Source organism: Protopterus annectens, chromosome 2.part1 (assembly GCF_019279795.1).
Source record: "Protopterus annectens isolate FY-2018-M chromosome 2.part1, PAN1.0, whole genome shotgun sequence".
Classification (NCBI taxonomy): Eukaryota; Metazoa; Chordata; order Ceratodontiformes; family Protopteridae; genus Protopterus; species Protopterus annectens.
In genome coordinates this window covers 351,453,789-351,472,096 of record NC_056729.1, presented here as the reverse complement: position 1 = coordinate 351,472,096, position 18,308 = coordinate 351,453,789, and the positions used below count along the sequence as shown (strand labels likewise).

The 18,308-nt window shown below is 45.5% G+C and overlaps 1 protein-coding gene across 1 annotated transcript in view; it reads left to right on the top strand.

Moving 5' to 3' along the window:
* Positions 1–18,308, top strand: part of NCAPG (non-SMC condensin I complex subunit G) — a 1,684,114-nt gene that overhangs the window by 389,309 nt on the left and 1,276,497 nt on the right. The window contains exon 6 of the mRNA XM_044063449.1: positions 10,035–10,184. Coding sequence (XP_043919384.1) covers positions 10,035–10,184 — 150 coding nt within the window. The remainder of the gene's footprint in view (positions 1–10,034; positions 10,185–18,308) is intronic.

Here is an 18,308-nt window from a genome sequence, read left to right as displayed (position 1 = left end):
AATGTTAAGTTGTCAATCTCGCCTTCATTCTTGCTTGATGGGTTCGGAGCCGACTCGGCACTTGCTAAGCTCGAGAGTCACTTTTACCAGCTCGAGGCAGCCCCATATCCCATGATGCAAGGCGGTAAGTACCCAGATCTCGTTTGCCGCTTCGCTGATGAGGTCCTCCTTTTACCAGCTCCTGGTAAGTGAATTGTTACTTTACTATTTTAGCCCTTTTCTACAAAAAACCTTAAAATTATTAGTTTTAACTTAGTTTTAATCCCTTTCTGACAGAAAATTTCCCTGTCTCCTCATAACTTTTAGTCAGACTTTCACCCATCCCATCCCCTCCCTGTTAGGGTGTGTGTGTGTGTCTGTTTTTGATACCTTTTTGGTATACTTAATTTAATTTCTTGGACTGGTGTTGTGTGTGTGTTTTATCACCATGTCTAAGGAAAGGGTCTCAGGCTTTAAGAAGTGTGACTCGTGCTGTCAGAAGATGTCTCTGACAGACGGTCACACTTCTTGCCTTTACTGCCTGGGGCCTCTTCACCTGCAGGACTCCTGTGCTATATGTCATTCTTTTAGCCAGAGAGTCCTGCAGGAAAGAAGAAATAAATTGATTTTGAGGGGCCTTCTTAAGCCGGAGGGCTCTCCGGCTAAGTCGGCCCCATCTAAGACTTCTAAGTCTTCCAAGGCCCAGGCTTCTGTGTCCAAGCCTGTGGCCTCAGCCCGACTCATTCAGAGTCGAGATCGGCTCCGCTGGAGCCGATTCTGTTACTAAACCTTCGCGCCGATGGCTATCGGTGCCGACTCTGGTTCGACCACTTCGTGTCGGCTCCGATCGGTTCCGACCACCATGTGGCCCAGGCATCGGTGTCGGCTCGATGCCCGACACCCTTACATTTATGGCCGTATCGGCTCCGGCTGGAGCCGATGCATCGAAGCTACCTGTCGGTGCCGATAGGTTGTCGGCTCCAGCAGTTTCTGTGGTTTCATCGGCTCCGATGGTTCCTTCGAGGAAGAGGTCTAGGTCCCCTTCCTTGGAGCCGATACTTTCGGCTCGCCTCCTCTCGGAGCGGAGCCATCGGAGCCGATCTTCAAGGTCATCCAGGCTTTCTGACCATGATTTGGAGAGAGTGGTCAGTAGATTACTAAAGTCACAGGCACTGGCCCAAATGCTACATAGTCCGTCTCAGCAGACGACTATTAGTCCACACCCCATTGCAGTTCCTCCTTTCGACTCTACCTCAGAGTTTGGAGTTGGAGTCTTCGGGAATGGTTTCTGCTATGGCTGAGGGACAGATACCCCCTTCTGCTCCTTCAGCCTCTACTCTTATCTCCTCTTCGAGACCTTCCTTAGAGGGATTCGTGGCCGGGCTTCCTGGTCTCCTCCGAGGGGGTGAGTGGCATCGGACCCTTGTCCGAGCCCGCTCTTCCCCTTGGAGCCTCGGCCTTGGTGAGCTCGGCTCAGACATCTGCCTCGGAGCCTTCCTTTTCGGTGGGTCCTGGAGTTCCTAGTTCTTCGGAGCGGGTTCTCTCGGACCTTCCTGGGAGGGGAGCCTTCGAGGTGATGAGTGTGCTGGCCACTGGTCTCAGCCAGCAGTCTGTTCCCTTAGCTCCTCCCTCTATGGTGCCTGTTGACATCTCTGCCACTTCTCTTGCTCCAGGACCCAGAGATCCTCCGCCTCAGGTTTCCCCACTGGGAATATCCCCCTCTTCCGAGGATTCTCCTGATTTGTCGGGGGATCCTCCGCGGAAGAGGACATGTAAGAGGAAACACGTAGACTCCCCCGAGTCTATCACTTCAGATACTGACTCAGAGGAGTCAGAGGGATCGCAAGATCCCCCTCTGAGGATGTCTCCTTCTCAGACATCCTAGAACTCCTTAGACAGAGGGGAAACTGGCCCACCAATAATCCCTCTGAGGATGAGTCAGTATACCTGGAGGCGTTTGGATCTCGGCCCTCCACCTCCTGGGTGTCTCCGCCTTTCGACCCCCTTATGCAGGTTATTGCTCGAAAGGTGTGGGCTGCTCCTGACTCTGTAGAGCCTGTCCCTAGGAGGCCTTCTAAATTTATTACTGCCCCGTCGGACAAGCAATTCCTTACAAAAGGTGTCCCCGCTGATGCCATGGTGGTGGCGGCTGCCACCAAGAAGGAACTTGCAGATCCTTCCGTACCTGTCCATCCTCCTAATAAGGACTCTAGGACCATGGATAGATATGGTAGCGGATGTTTTCTTCAGCGACCTTTGCTATGCTCGCTGAACTACCTTTGTCACTTCACCAGACTCCAAAGGGATATCCTTAAGGAGCTAGGTGAAGTTGTGCAGGATCCTACAGCTGCGGGGGCTCAGGAAAAAATTGCTTCGCAGCTAGGAACCCTTAACTCCATTGCAAACTCCTCCATGCGGCTGATATCATATGCTGCTGATGGAGCGAGTAGGGCCGCAGGTACAGGTGTGGCTCTTAGACGCCAAGCCTGGATGCGGCTATGTAATTTTGCAGATCCCTTTAAGGCGTCCTTCACAAACTCTCCCTTTGATGGGTCAGCTTGCCCTGATCGCTCCTTCTCAGACCAGTTTTCGGGTCTCTGAGTTGTCGGATCCAGGCCCTTTCGGACCCGGGAATACGTCTGCGCAGATAGCGATTGTGTCTTCGCCGACTATACCTTCGAGCTTGTTGGATCCGATCTCTCGGGGCTGAGGGTTGAGCATCGGATCCAAGGGGGTGGTTGCGTCTTCGGCGCAGATTGGGTCGGAGCACACCACTACCTCGGATCTGATTGCTTCTGCTCCGACCCCGATCTTATCCTCGGAGCTGAGGAGGTTACTTTCTCAGGCTGGGGACAGTGAATCTCCCTCGGCTTTTGAGGTAGTGGAGAGAGGGTACTGTCTAGGTCATCCAGGTCCCCGACCGGGCCTTCGGATCCACCCGTACCCCCACTGTATCAGGGTCTGTTTTCGATCATCCGTCCATCTGGACAGCCTGCCCAAAGCCTCCAGTTGGTTCCTATGGAGGAACACCACCCTGCGGACGAGCCCTCTTCAGGCAGTCCTGCCGAAGTGGCGCCTCGGAAGCACCAGTGCAAAAGGAGGCACCTGGACTCCCCCCGAGTCCATTATCACGGATACGGATTTGGATGATATGGAGGGCTCCCCAAGGTCACCCCCTGAAGATGTCTCCTTTGGAGACATCATGGAAATGTTGCGTGTGAGGGGGCTGGTCTGCCCAAAAGCCCTCCCTGGACGAGTCTGTATTTCTGGAGGCCTTTGAGGCAAGGCCCATCTACCTCCTGGGTGTCCCCCGACCCCTTGGTGGATTTAATTACCACCAGGGCTTGGAAGGAGCCCGACACCGTGGAGCCTATCCGTAGATGCCCAGACAAGGTCCTCAGCCCTCCCTCTGATAGACCTTCTTGGTCCAAAGGCGCGTCGGTTGATGCTATGTTGGTGGCGGCGGCCACTAGAAAAGAACTTGCCCAAGAAAGTTCTTCGGTCCATCCGCCAGACAAGGAGTCCTGGGCATTGGACCGTATTGGGAAGCGGATGTTTGCTTCAGCGACCTTTGCCATAAGGTCGCTGAACTACATGGCGCACACCATTAGGCTACAGCGTGACTTAATTAAAGAATACGCTGCAGCCCCTCCGGAGTCCATGTCGGTCCCAGACAAAAAGGTTTTTGAGACTCGAATGGCCACTCTAAAGTCCATATCAAACATATCTATGCGGCTTCTTTCCCATGTCACGGAAGGAGCCGCTAGAGGAGGGAGCTGCTAGAGCTAGCGGAGCGGGAGTGGTCTTGCGTCGTCACTCCTGGCTCCGCCTTTGCGACTTCACGGAACCCTTTAAGGCGTCTTTTGCGAACACCCCTTATGACGGTTCGGCCTTATTTGGCTCAGTTCGTGACATGCTGGTCCAAAGCGAAAAGGATGGGAAGACGCCGTCTGAGTCCGCTTCTCTAGCCCCCAAAAGATCCTTCACCAGGAATCAGAGGGGGCAAAAGAAGCTGTGGTTCCGTAAATCTCAGCAATCCCGTCCTGCTGCAGACAACTCGTCCTCTAGAGGCAGAGGAGGACAAGGCGGACGCCGGCCCAGAGGCAGAGGGGGACCGCGTAACTTCGGGTCTAGAGAACCTTTCTCTGACAGACCCGCGCAACAGCCCTGAGGGCTTGCCCGACTGGCCCTCTCTGGAGGCAGTCGGGGGGCGATTATCGGAGCACCTGTCAAACTGGGAGTCCATTACAAAGGATCGATGGGTGCTCCGGATTATATCCAGAGGTTGCACTTTACAGTTCACACCCCCCCAAACCCAAACGTCTCCCCGATGTTCCACCCCATCAAAGGGAGTCCGCAGCTCTGGAAATTTCAGAGTTGCTAAGAAAGAGCCATCCAGTCCGTCCCCCCAGATCAGTCCGGGTTGGGCTATTACTCCAGGTTCTTCTTGGTGCCAAAGAAAACGGGGGACCTCAGATCCATCCTAGACCTCTCGTCCCTGAAGCTGTTCATACCCAAGGAAAAGTTCCGGATGGTCACCCTCCAATCTATTCTCCCCCTTCTGCGGGAGAACGACTGGATGTGCTCGTTAGACCTCAAAGATGCGTACTACCATATACTAATGGACAGACTATCCAGGAGGTTCCTCCACTTCCGGCTAGGAGCCAGTCATTATCAGTTCAGGGTTCTTCCATGTGGCCTAACCTCAGCCCCCAGAGTGTTTACCAAAGTCATGGCAGTGGTTGCAGCCCACCTGAGACTCCAGAGCATTCAGGTGTTTCCTTACTTAGACGACTGACTCCTCACTGCCCCCAACAGACATCTACTGGTTGTGGCGAGAGATTATGCCCTCTCTTTGTTCCGTCATTTGGGCATTTCAGTGAATCTGAAGAAATCCTGCCTTTGCCCCACTCAAGCCCTCGAATTCATAGGGGCCAGGTTGGATACTCGGATCTCCAAAGTGGTTCTGACATCGGTCAGGCTGAACAATTTGTCTCAAAGTCTTAGACATTCTTCGGAGCCCCGCTCCTCCAGCAGAATTAGTCCTGAGGGCACTAGAGTCTGTCAGCAGCGATCGGCTTTTCTCTCCATGCCCGTCTGCAAATGCGAGTGTTACAGTGGACTCTCCAGGTCCAATGGTCACTATTGGTCCATCCCTTAGACATGCCGATTCCCCTGAGCAGGACATGCAGGGACTCCCTTTTTTGGTGGTTACAGGCTCAGGAACTCAAAGAAGGGAGTCCTTTTATAATTCCCCCAGTCAAAGCCACGTTGACCACGGACGCTTCTTGCCTCTGGTAGGGCGGGCTTTACGCGGGCAAGTCCGTCCAAGGCACGTCGACTCCTCTAGAGACTGCATTGCATATCAGCGTCCTAGAGATGAGGGCAGTGCTTTTGACGTTGCAAGCTCTTCATCACCTTCTTTCTCTGGGGACTATTGCAATCCAGACGGACAACTTGTCCGTTGTTTGGTATATAAACAAACAGGGAGGGACCAGATCTTACCCCCTGTGTCGAGAAGCCATGAGAGTGTGGGAATGGGCGATTTCCACCAACCGCTTTCTGATAGCAACGCACATTCCGGGACGGTCCAACATATTAGCGGAGAAGTTAAGTCTGGTATTTCTCAGCCCTTACGAGTGGTCTCTGAATCCATCTGTCGCAAAGCAGATATTCCTCAAGTGGGGTCAACCTCGCTGCGACCTTTTCGCTTCTCCCCTAAACACAAAATGCAGCGATTACTTCGCGATAGTTCCCCAGAGGGAATCCCCAGGGACGCTCTGGTTCATGCTTGGCCGCCCGGTCTCCTTTATGCATATCCTCCTCTTCCTCTGATGATGAAATTCATCCAGAAAGCCTGTCTGCTGGGGAGCAGAGTGATTCTCATAGCCCCATTCTGGCCTCGACAAATCTGGTTCCCCTTTCTGCAGTCTCACAGTGTGGCTCCCCCTTGGATTCTGGACCCCAGACCAGACCTAATCTCGCATCCGACGAGATGCCACACTCCGAAACTGGTCAACCTCAGGCTCACTGCCTGGTTGATCCAGTTCCGTTAATGGCTAGGACTCCCGGTATCTCGTCCCCTGTTAAGGCCATTCTGGTGGCAGCTCATAAGCCATCCACCAGAAAACTCTACAACAGTAAATGGAAACGCTTTTTCATCTGGGCAAAGGTTAAGGAATTAGATCCCTTTATGGTTCCTATTCCCACTATCCTGGACTTCCTGTCCCTTCTCTTTAGACAAGGAGCTAGTGCGTCCACCGTTAAGGTCCAGCTCGCAGCCATCTCTCATCACGTGGGGAATGGCGTAGATTCTTTGGCGTTAGCAAAAATATGCAAGACCTTCTTAAAAGGCGTGTTTCTCTTAAAGCCCCCTATTAAGCCGGCAGTGCCTCCATGGGATCTTACCTTGGACTTGCAAGCATTAACAAGACCACCTTTCGAGCCGGCGGCCTCAGTGCCATTAAAATTCTTATCTTGGAAAACGGCTTTTTTGGTCGCTATTACTTCAGCCAAGCGAGTCTCAGAATTGCAAGCCTTGTGCATTAAGCATCCATACCTTATTTTTCACAAAGATAGGGTGGCCCTCAGGACTGATCCTTCTTTTCTGCCTAAGGTAGCCACAGAGGCCAACATTAATCAGTCTGTTAACCTTCCTGTTTTCTTCCCGAATTTCCAAAACAAAGGTGAATACACATTGCACAAATTGGATGTGCACAGACAACTACGTTTTTACTTGCATAGGACTAAAGAATTTCGCAAGTCAGACCAGTTGTTTGTTTCTTATGTTAAGTCAGCCATAGGCAAACCAATTTCCAAGGTGACAGTGGCAAATTGGATCTCAGTGTATTAGGGATACACTTCATCTGGGAAGCCAGCTCCGGTTGGCGTGCGGCCGCATTCTACTAGATCTGTGGCTACCTCGACAGCTTTTTGGTCTAGAGTTCCGGTAGACTATATTTGTTCAGCAGCTACCTGGTGGTCTTCCCATACGTTCATTTCTCATTACAAACTGGACATGATTTCCAGAAGTAGGGCTTCCTTTGGCTCGGCGGTGCTCGGAATATCCTTCCGCAAGGACCACCCAGGGTCTTTAGGTAAGCTGGGGGCTCTGTCCCACAGGTTGCAGATCAAATGAAGTAGCTACTTCAGATAAAGAAGTTTAGTACTCACCATAACGTTCCATCTGAGTAGATACTTCATTTGTCTGCAACCGACCCCCCCCCCCCCCTCCGCCATCCCCCGAACCTCGGTATGGTATTGTTCCTTTGGAGATTTGTTTTTCTCCGTCTTTAGGGCAAACTAACCGATCTGAGGTAATGTGGTTGGTAGTAGGGGATTATGGGTAGGGGGAGGAGCTTGGATCTTTGATCTTGGAAAGCTGCCGGTTCGGATCCGACTACCCACAGGTTGCAGACAAATGAAGTATCTACTCAGATGGAACGTTATGGTGAATACATAACTTCTTTTTTATAGTGTAGCTATACTAGAAGGCGACAAGGTATCAGTGTAGTTGTATTGCCTGTCCAATAAGCATTGCAGTGAAATATTTCAGCAGCTTGCATGTAGCATGGTTTTGGAATTATTACTCTGTATATGAGCAGGCAATATTAGTTGCCTAGAGGCCATCAGTAGAATGTAACTACAGAAACACCTAGAGGTGTCACAATGACGCCACCTAAATGGTGCATGGAAATTTACAGTAATACGGTTACAGAAAGTATGAAAGAAAACTAGATAAAGATGCATTTAAATACATATTTTTAGCCTCAGAATCCTGATAATGTTTTTTCAATGTCTTCAATGCCACATGCATCCTGGTTATAACTAATGATATAATTACTTTATACAATGCTTTGCCCTTCATGAGAATGTGACCTTACATTATATTGGTTTGGTCTGTGCCTTCTTTTTGCCTGTCTTGTGTGCAATTATTTTTGTTTAGTTAGACTTATAAACATCTGTAAGGGAGTTTTATAATTGCATTATGTTCTATAGTTTAAGTTCCAGCTACTTTAATAATGCACATGCAATGCAAAAGTGTTTCAGTAGCGATATTCACTGTTCTTCCAAGTAAAGGGATAGCTGGTCAGTTCAAGATTCAGACCCTGGTAGTTCAAGAACCTTTAACAATTTTGGATTTCTGGCTTTGACTGTTTCTGACAGATTAAAATCATTAGATGAAATTAATTTTTAAAGCCTGGGATTCTGAGGCAGACTATTTTTCTTTGTCAGTAGGTTATATGAGCCCACTTATATTGGCTTGACGGCTGCAAACTATTGAGAATTAACTCTGTTATACTCTGGACTCCACCCTATGCTAACACATGACAGGAGCAATCAGAACAATATGGGAATGGCTTTTAGAGCAAAAATATTCAAAAAGAAATTAAACTATTTTAAACGAACTTACTGTGTGGCTGGAAGAAACGGAATGGAGGGTAAATCAACATAATCGCATTAAGGAACACACAGAAAAAGCAAAGGCTTAGTGATGTCTCTAGCAAGGTCTAGTTTTAATAGTTTACTTAAGCAAGAGTCACAGCATGAAATGTGTATTTGAAAATCTTTAAATTGCAATTTTGTGGCATAAGATAATAGAATACATGTATACTGGCAGTGGCTTGAGGATGGGTTAATTGTCCTGCTTGTAAGAACAGCACATGGGGAAGGTGCCACAAACCACCCCAAATGAGCTGCTATTAGAATGAGATGCAAGTCTGTAGATCCTCTAAGGCAATGTCACCATAGTGCTTATATGAAAAAAAAATAGCAGCACTGGATAATACTGTATGCCATTTGCTCATGTCCTTGGTTTTAGTATACTGTGTTTTGTTATATTTAATGCACAAAGCTACATTTCTATTCACTAACATTAAGAAGATACTTAGTAAGAGTTTCATATTGTGTAGCAGGGTCAATAGATGGTAGATGCACTTCTTATCCAAACATCTATTTATGCTGTGGTAGGGCAGACAAAAGGTTTGGACCAAGGCAGCCAGAGAGCCACAAATTGACCAGGACTGTTCAGGAAATAACTGTAGTTTTACAGAATGGAAATCATGTGGAATGGGGCCATGGCTGCCTGAGAAAGTAAGTAGAACTTCTATATTTTCTTTAACCACTGTAGAATGCTGATCTAAATGGACTTGTTTTCAGATTCAGCCTGAAGTCACAGCAAATCAAGTAAGAATCTTAGAAGCTGCTTACAAAAAATGTTGATATTACAGATGCAGTTATGTAAACATAAGTCCTATTTAGCATTAAAAAAATGAATAGAATGGTGAATAATGGAGGATCTAATGTTTAGGGGGGAGTGACAAACCAAGAGTGGCAGGTGGGTAGACAAGGAGGAAGTACATTTGGAGAGGAAAGGGAGAGAAAGTGTGTAATGCTTAAAGTTAATTGTAATGGTGAAATGCATGGCAAGCAAGTCCTGCAGGCAAGCATTCAAAGCTGCATTTCTAAATTATCACTCTGAAGACCATATCTCGGTGAATACAGTGGCAATATCTACATGGTTTTAATAGAATTGCTTTACTTTGTGTTAGACTTAATGCCCACTTGCTTTGCTGTTTTGTATATTAATGTTGTTGCCATTTGTCCTTTTGAATGTGTCCATACTGGAGCTTCTTATAGGAAGGAGCTATGGAGTGTAACTACTGTTCTTGTGTAATAGCTGAGTGACAGTAGCATGCGCATGCTTTGTAACGCACTCTGTTAATGTGGAACATTTGAATCTCAATTGCTTGACTATTGGTTGGGAGGGTGGCCTAATGGTTAAGGTGTTTGCCTTACAAATACAAGATGCATGGTTTGAATCTCACAAGGGATAATTGGCTAGGCTTCAAATGGCTCGCAAGAGCAGTTAGCTTAGTACTAATCTATGAATCTATGACTATACTAGTTGGAGGGTGAAGTTCCACAACTAGAAAAATGCAAGTGTCTGTCTTAGGCTTGTAACCAGCTTAGTTCTTTTTTCTTGGAAATGTGTTTATTTCTCAGACTTTTTTTGGTATGCAGGCTATATCAGAATTGCATTTTTTCCCTTCTAGGAAATTGATCCCAGTTGAGAATCTGACATGTGAGAATGCTTTATACTGGAGAGCCCTCTGTGAGTATCTGAAGAAAAAAGGAGATGAAGCAGAAGAACATCTGGAACGCATTCTGCCAGAAACCGCTATCTTTGCTGATTATCTCTTTGGGTAATTGTACTGATTGCTTTTCTCTACACCTTTGGTAGTACTGACTGGTGATCTTAGTAGCAAGCATTGACCCATGACCTCTTATTGACAGAAGAAATAAAAGTTCCAATTTGCTGTAGGAGAAAGGTTGTTTGCATCATTATTTGCAGTCACTGCTTGCTTAGTACTCTGTACTCCTCAACTTGCTGTTACTGAATGGTGAAGTCTGTCGCCTACTAATATTAAACACATCTTTATTCATTCTAAGAATCTTACTTTGGTGACTTTTGCAGCAGGTTAACCATATGGGTCTCCCCTAGCAGCATGCAGTAGGGATCTTGTCCAGGCTTTAAGCACTCAACTGGTATGTGCTCTAGTTGTAGTGTCTCAGTCACATCTTTGTGCAGCAGTCACTCCATGTTTTCTCAGCTCAAGTATAATCACATGGAAGACTAGAGGTGTTGTATTTGACTTTGGTGAGCCATCTAGACAGTACCCCAGTATATATGGGATTTCCAGCCATATAAAATATCTGAAGGAGATTTTGCTTCACCACAGTGTCTTAAACTTGGTGCTGCTGCCTCTGCACCTATGCATTGTTAGATTCCGTCTACCCTTAATCATGGATAAAAGAAACTTGGGTTTCATAGGTAAGTACTAGGCTGTTGGCCCAAGGGCCTACGTAAGCCTAGCCAACAAAGTTCCCTGGTTTACACCACCCAAGAAAGTTATTTTCCTATGCCACTGTCGAGCAGAGACACAAGTGATCCCCGGGGTGTATTTCCTATTTCCCATCCACTCATCAAGGTTTTTCTTGAAGAGTGCTAATAAAGAACTTTGCTTGACATAGATGGGTAGCCTGTTCCAGAGTATGGGAAGTCTCTGGGACAGGAATCTATCCTTCCAGCATGTCCTGTTTATTGTGGTGACAAGGTTTAGGTCCCTAGAGTGTGTAGCTCTGAGGGGATTGGGATTTCTTTAGGTGTAGCATGTCCAACAGCTCTGGGTTTGACATGGCTTTATATGTTAGGCAGAGATCACCTCGGAGTAGGCGATATGTTACGGAGTAAATCTGGAGTTTTTTGAGGCATTCAATGTAGGGCATTTGAGGCCAGTAATCCTATTTGTGAGGTACTTCTGTGGCCTTTCCAGCTGCTGCAGATGTCTTGAGGTACATTCCAAAAGGGGCGTTGTACTCTATAATGGGTCTGCATGTCGAGTCGAGGGGAACAATGACCTCTTTGTTTCCTGGATGAGAGCCCTTTTATGAGGAGGTCTGCCACATAGGACTTCCTGACTACTGTGGCGATGTGACTATCAAAGGAGAGACTACTGTCCACCTGGGTCCCAAGGTCTCATCACACATTCAGTGTTAAGTAGATTGCTGCCTATGTGGTAGTTCATGGGTATAGAGTTTTTACCAAAGAGGATGACACTGCACTTTTTGGCATTGAACTTGAGGCCATGGCTTCACACTTTGAGATGCTTCGAATAACTTTGGTTATGCTCTGAATACAGTACGAAGTCATAGTTCTACCCAAAAACATGCAGTCGCCTTGCTTTGTTTGTTTAATGTGCCTTTTTTGCCCTGATTATATTCCCTTTGCTCGTTTAATCTCTTTGTACTTTTCTTGTGCCCGTTTTACTCTAAACATGCTCCTTTTGCATTAAACATACTTATTTTGCAATTCTGAGGGAATTTCTGACCTTTTATGAGCTTTTCTGACAATTGTTTTATCAAATCTAATCTTAAAACATTTTGCTCAATCAATAAACCTTCCATGCATTTCCCTAATGTGATTTGTGCCCTTGTAATGCTCCTTTTCATCTTTTTTGTAAAATAAAGTATTCATGCAATTTTTTGGTGCTTTTCTGGCTCTTTTTCGTGCTCGTTTCTTAGTTTACCTTCACTGTTATCTCTGTACCTCATGGCTCTGAATATCAGTTTCTGGCATTCCACTTCTGACAAAGTTGCTTGTCTAGTCAGGACACCATAGACAATACTTCATAGGTTCTTTTAAAGCAGCTTTATTATGTACAAACGCATCAGGATTGAGGCTTAATACTTTAACTTGGATAAACTTATAAACTAGCTATTGCATTCATACATGTTTACTCTGGTTGTATTCTCAAAATGGCATGTACTCGCTGTTTATATTTGCACATTCTGTCCTTGCTAGGCTTCTTAAAGGCACAGCACGCAAACCCTGCTCTACACTAACCCTTCTGAATTTGTTACATGATTGCTATACAGATTTCCTTCCACTGTTCCGTTTTATATTGCCTTCCCAATCCTTTTTTCGATCATAGGAAGTTACTAGGCTATTGGCCCTGAGGCCCTTACAAGCCTAGCCAAAGATTTAGCCCATTTTCTGACAAGTCAGAACTTGATGCCCCTGTCCAGCAGGGGCACACAGGTGGAATCCTAGGGGTGTATTTATTTTCTTTTCTCCGTCCAGTTATCCAGGTTACGCTTAAAAAGGGTTAATGAGGTACTCTGCTTGACGTGGAGAGGGAGTAATTCCACAAAGGGGGGGGGGGGGAGTCTGTGGGACACATTTCTCCCACCAAGTCCTATTGATGTCTTAAACCAGGTTGAGGTCACACGTGTGGGTTACTCGACTGGAGCTTGACTTGCCAATATGCAGCAGTCCCATCAGGGCAGGGTCTGAGATTGCTTTGTATGCTAGACAGAGGTCATCTCTGAGGAGTCTGTATGAGACTGAATAGAAGGACAGGGCTTTTAGCCTATCTGTGTAGAGTAGATATTTGAGGCCCTGGATTCTCCTGGTGGGGGAACCTCTATGGTCTGTCCAGCTGCTGCATGTGCTTTGTATGAGGTACTTGCTGAAAGGGGCTTTGTACTCTAATCGGCCTTATAAGGGAAGAATACAGGGATGTTACGACCTTGTCCGTGGATGCGATCCTTACTAATGAGGTGGGTCATGTAGAAAACTTTCTGTAGAATGGAGGCAATGTGGTGGTTAAAAGTCAGTTTGCTATCAACCTGTGTGCTCAAGTCCCTCATGGCTGATTCCATGCTTGGGAGCTTGTTATTAATGTGATAATTTTTGATGTCACTCTCCCCAAAGGGGATGACTCATTTTTTGACATTCAGTTTGAGGCCATGTTTCTGATACCAGTCATTTGGGTGAGACCCTCTTGGAGTATGTCCACATCCCTAGTGGAAATTGATGACTGTGCCCAGCTTGCAGTCATCTGCAAACTTGGGTCAGCCATGCCCTACTGATTTTGGCTTGCACCTCAGAAAAGTACACCTCAAACCGAGGACCCAAGACTGATCCCTGGGGTACACCACTCGTCATAGCATACTTCTCAACCTGGAAACATCAAAAATCTGGAAACATCAAAAATCTGGACAAAGGCCCATGAAAAATAGGTAGAAATCTGTATGATGATTAACATAAATTTTGCATACACAATTATGTAACCCCACCCACTCCAATGGAATTGTTGGATACAAACTTTCAAACGCAAATTGAAGAACAGAACTAAAATATGGCCCCAAACCCTGTAGTAAATGGTAAGCATTTTTTACATGTGTAACAATGATCACTGGGAAGGGAGAAGATGAAACTATTTTGTTTTTGGTGACTTGCAGTATGTGGGTTTTTTATGGTAAACGTAGGGAATTTAATAGGCAATTATCTAATCTTAGCAAAAGAATATTATAGTTTGCTAGGACCTCCAAAAGTCATTCTCCATGGCCTACTGTTCAGTGGCGTAGCTTGCGTTTGTGCCGTCTGGGGCTGTCTGAGTTTGCCACCCCCCCCTCACAAAATCTTAGTCGAATGGGGCTGCAATACACAGCCCTCCCCCCTGCAGCCATTCCAGTGTCCCATTACTTGGCTATTTCACCCCATTTACCATAAACTCTAATGTGCATACTGCTGGACTTCTACAATGAATATTTAGATTTCATTTAAGTTTTATTTTACATTTTATAGCACAAGCACTAATAGTCATTTGCTAAACAGAGTAATACAGTAATATACTTGGCATTAAAACTTCCCTTTCTTTGAAACTCACATTCATTGAAACAGCATTGAAACCCACATTCAAAGAAAATGCGTCTGGCCAGTGGCGGATAAAGATTACCTTTGGGCTGTTTTCAAACCATATGCCCCTTCTACACAAAACATACATGTGTTCTTTGATGCACCTTCCTGACTTTATTCAATTATAATTATAACACTTGTTAGAGCGCACTTTAATTTTTTTATTTTTAACATTTTTCCATTAAGCAATGAAACAAAATGAATGAATCAATAATGACAAAACTGCCCAGTTCAGAACATTTCCATCATAAAAGTGTACTCAAACTTCTACAACCCACCAGTATCAATAAATATGTACAATCTCTGAAGAAAAAAGTCATCTAAATTCTAGGTTAGAGATCTGTAACTATGAGGTTGCTGCTAGCGAACAACTTTAGATTTCATTGTTTCATCTTCAAATAAAGTGCTTGTTGCCCACGAGGAATAAATTGCCTGTTACATTATTTATTTGTTAACCAGGTTAGTCTAGCTGGGCTTGTGGCCCATTTTCAGTGGAGACCCGAGGAGAAAAGCTCCAGTACATAATATAAAGTATATAGGTTTACATCATTATAATATATCTAAATATACAGAATATGCATCATTATATGATAGTTCAAGCAGTTGTAGATTTACAAAGGCAGAATTAGAGTTGCCACATTTATAATAAAGTGAGTAGCTTGAGTCAATATTAGTCTTTACAGGAGTAAGTTTTACAAGTAATATATACACACTGGTTTGCAGTTTAGAGCTCGTCAGTTTGAGAATGAGTAAGGGAGGCCAGAGGCACGCAAGCAAAAGATTTTTGGAAAGATGTACTGAGCAAGATCTATGAGGTTTGTTAAAGTTAGCAAAGAAGCGATGATTTTAGGTGTTCAGAAAAATAAAAAGGTACGCTAGTAATATTGCGATTGGAAATGGATGGCAAAGATAACGGGTTCATAGTTATTAGGTATCTCCACCAAAGAGGACATTCTCAGTACTGCAGCATCCATTCCCTTTAATACAACACAGTACAGTATCAGCAATCCATATGCATACTGTAGAAGTAGAACCCACAGCCTTTTGCATCAAAAGCAAGCGTTCTACCTATTATACTACTGACACAAACTTGGCATAAGCAGCACTAAACTTCTCTCCCCTGAAGATCTATGCAGAACAAGAAATCTGGAAAAAGCCAAAATTTACTTAGGGGGGGGGGCAAGGGCCCAAAAAAAAAGAAGCACATTTTAAACATTGGTTGTACAAAAGTTGCTAGAATAAGATGCTTTCTACTGCCATCCCTTTCCTGAAAGATAGGAAGACAAACTTAAATAACTATCATTATATATTGAATTCAGTTCTCACTGTAGGAACAGACCAAAAGTTATATGAGCTAAACAAGGAATCACAACTGGGTGGTATGGGTAGGGAATTCAGGCTCTTGCTACTTGTACCTACGGTACAGGGTTTGAGCCTGAGTAACACTATCCACAAGGTATAGTTAACTGTGGCATTTTACACCCCCCCCCCCCCGAGATAACTTTTTTAAATATAAACACAAACGTGTTTAAATATAAAACACACGCACTTGCTTAAATATACATAGAGCTTCACTTGCTATATAAAAGAGATCACCTGCTTAAATATAAATAGAAGATCAAACGACACAACATAAATAGAGATTCACTTGCTATATAAACAGAGATCACTTGCTTAAATATATAAATAGAAGATGAAATGGCACGGCAGTATGGAACTTAACTGCCTTAATGATCAAATGGCATGGGGCTTAACTGGAGATGTTGGTGTCGCTTTTGTGCTAGGTTCAATAAACGCACTATTAAGCAAGGTTAGATTGTGCTAGGCTGGTCTTTGGGAAGCGGTGCAATTATAATATGCCGCCGGATTCTCCGCGCTTCTCAAGAAGCGCAAAGACAAAGCAGTTAAACCCAGGGATGAGTCGTCCGCCCGGACGGGTTCTTTAGAGGTTTCAGTGGAACCGGTGGTTCCACGGAGACTTCTCTGGAGTCCCAGGGGAGACTTTGATTTTGACAGGATGTGGCCTCTCAGGAGGCAGGTCAGGCTGAAGGGGCTTCTCAGGTTACTGTACTCCCTTCCTAGGGTGGTTAGGCCTTCCTTCTGTTTCCAAGGCTTCTCCCAGAGGCAGGCCAGTTTTAGCTCCTGTTGGGGTCTCTCTTAGTTCAGCAGGGTCTGTGCCTAAGAAGCGCATGCTTAAAATGGCAGAAGATTTGATTACTCTGATTAGAGGTTCTATGCCCCTCCTGATAAGAGGCCTAGGGTGGAGCCAGAGTTGGGAAGTTTTGAACAGGCTTCGGATGTTTCAGAGTCTTCTGAAGACTTGCAGGAGTACTCTCCTTATTCTGATTCTGATGCAGATGATTCTACTCCTTCTGCTTCTCCTCCAGAGGATTTTTCTTTTCAGAGACTCTTCATTCCATGAGGGAACATTTTAAGTGGGAAGGTCAGGACTTCTCTGATTCCAGGAAAAGGCTTAGGGAATTTTGTTTTACCCCAGCATAGGCCTTTGGCTATACCCCTGTTCTGGATGTTGTGGAAGATGTGTTTGCAGAGGCTTCACTTAATCCTGATTCTCTGCCTCCTGCTCCTGTTAAGCCGGATAGGTATTACAGGGTGCCTGAGGCTCATAAATATCTTTATAAGAGTCCTAGGGGACCCAGAAACTGTTAGTCAGGACCTAAGGGTGTCAAGGCCTCTACTGTAAAAATCCGGTTCCTTTAGATAAAGAGCCAGAGCTTTGGATAGATGGGGAAAAAGGTCTATACATCTTCTACCTTAGCTATGAGGGCTTTGAATTGCCAGTTTCATATGTTGAAATATCAAAACTTTCTTCTTTCTCAGTTGAAGTCTAAGGTGGATGCTCTGGCGGAAGGCATTGAGTGTAAAGAATTGCAAGATTTGGTGCATGTCTCTGAACAGGTGGGTAAGCATTCTTTACAGTGTGGTTTTGATGCTGTGCAGGCCTCGTCTAGGGTGGCTGCCACTGGCTCAGTTCTTCGCAGGCATGCCTGGTTGAAGGATCAGAATTTATCTGACCATGTTAAGACAAGGATTTTGGATGCTCCTTTGCAGTCTGATGTGTTTGGTTCACCTGTGGAGTCAGTCTTGAAGAAAATGGAAGACAAGGCTAAGTCTATGCAGACTGTTAAAGATTTTTTGCAAGTTCAGCCTCCGAAGTTTAGTAGGAATTGGCCTGCTAAGGGGTGGACGTATCCTTCTTATGATTCTCAGTCTAGGGGTAGATCTAGACGTGGTAGGGGCAGAGCTCAGAGTTCTTTCAGGCCTAGAACAGGGAGTTCCCCTGCACAATCTTCGGGTGAGGGCAGGGGCCAGTCCTTTCGTAAACAGGCCCAATGACCTACTTTTTCAGCTGCCAGATCCTTCTTGCCTGGCAGCACCTTTGGGAGGAAGGTTAGCACTCTTCAAGGAAAATTGGATGTTGGTTACCCAAGACAAATGGGTATTGGATATCATACACCAGGGTTACAAGTTTTATTTCCATACCTTGCCTCCTTTCAAAGGCATGCCGGACGTTCCTCCTCAGCAAAGATTAGAGGCTTGCAAACAAATTTCTCTACTACTTCAAATAGGGGCCATACAACCGGTCCCTCTGCCAGAAGTGGGCCTAGGATTTTATTCTCGCCTGTTTCTAGTACCAAAGAAAGGAAACACGTGGAGACCAATTTTGGATTTATCCATCCTCAACACATACCTGGACATTCCCAAGTTCAAAATGTTAACGTTACAACAGCTTTTACCTCTGCTGGGCAAAGATCACTGGATGGTGACCCTGGATCTCAAGGAGGCTTACCTTCATGTTCCTATCAGGCCCAGTTGCAGGAAGTATCTGCGTTTTGGGATGGGACTTCACATTATCAGTTCTCTGCATTGCCCTTTGGCTTATCTACTGGGCCCAGAGTGTTCACGAAGTTTCTGGCTGCAGTGGTAGATTTTTGCAGGCTGAGGAATACAAATTTATCCTTATTTGGACGATTGCCTGATTCTGGCTCAAGGAAAGGACGAACTTCTTCATCATTTACAGTATGTGATGGCAGTGTTAACATGC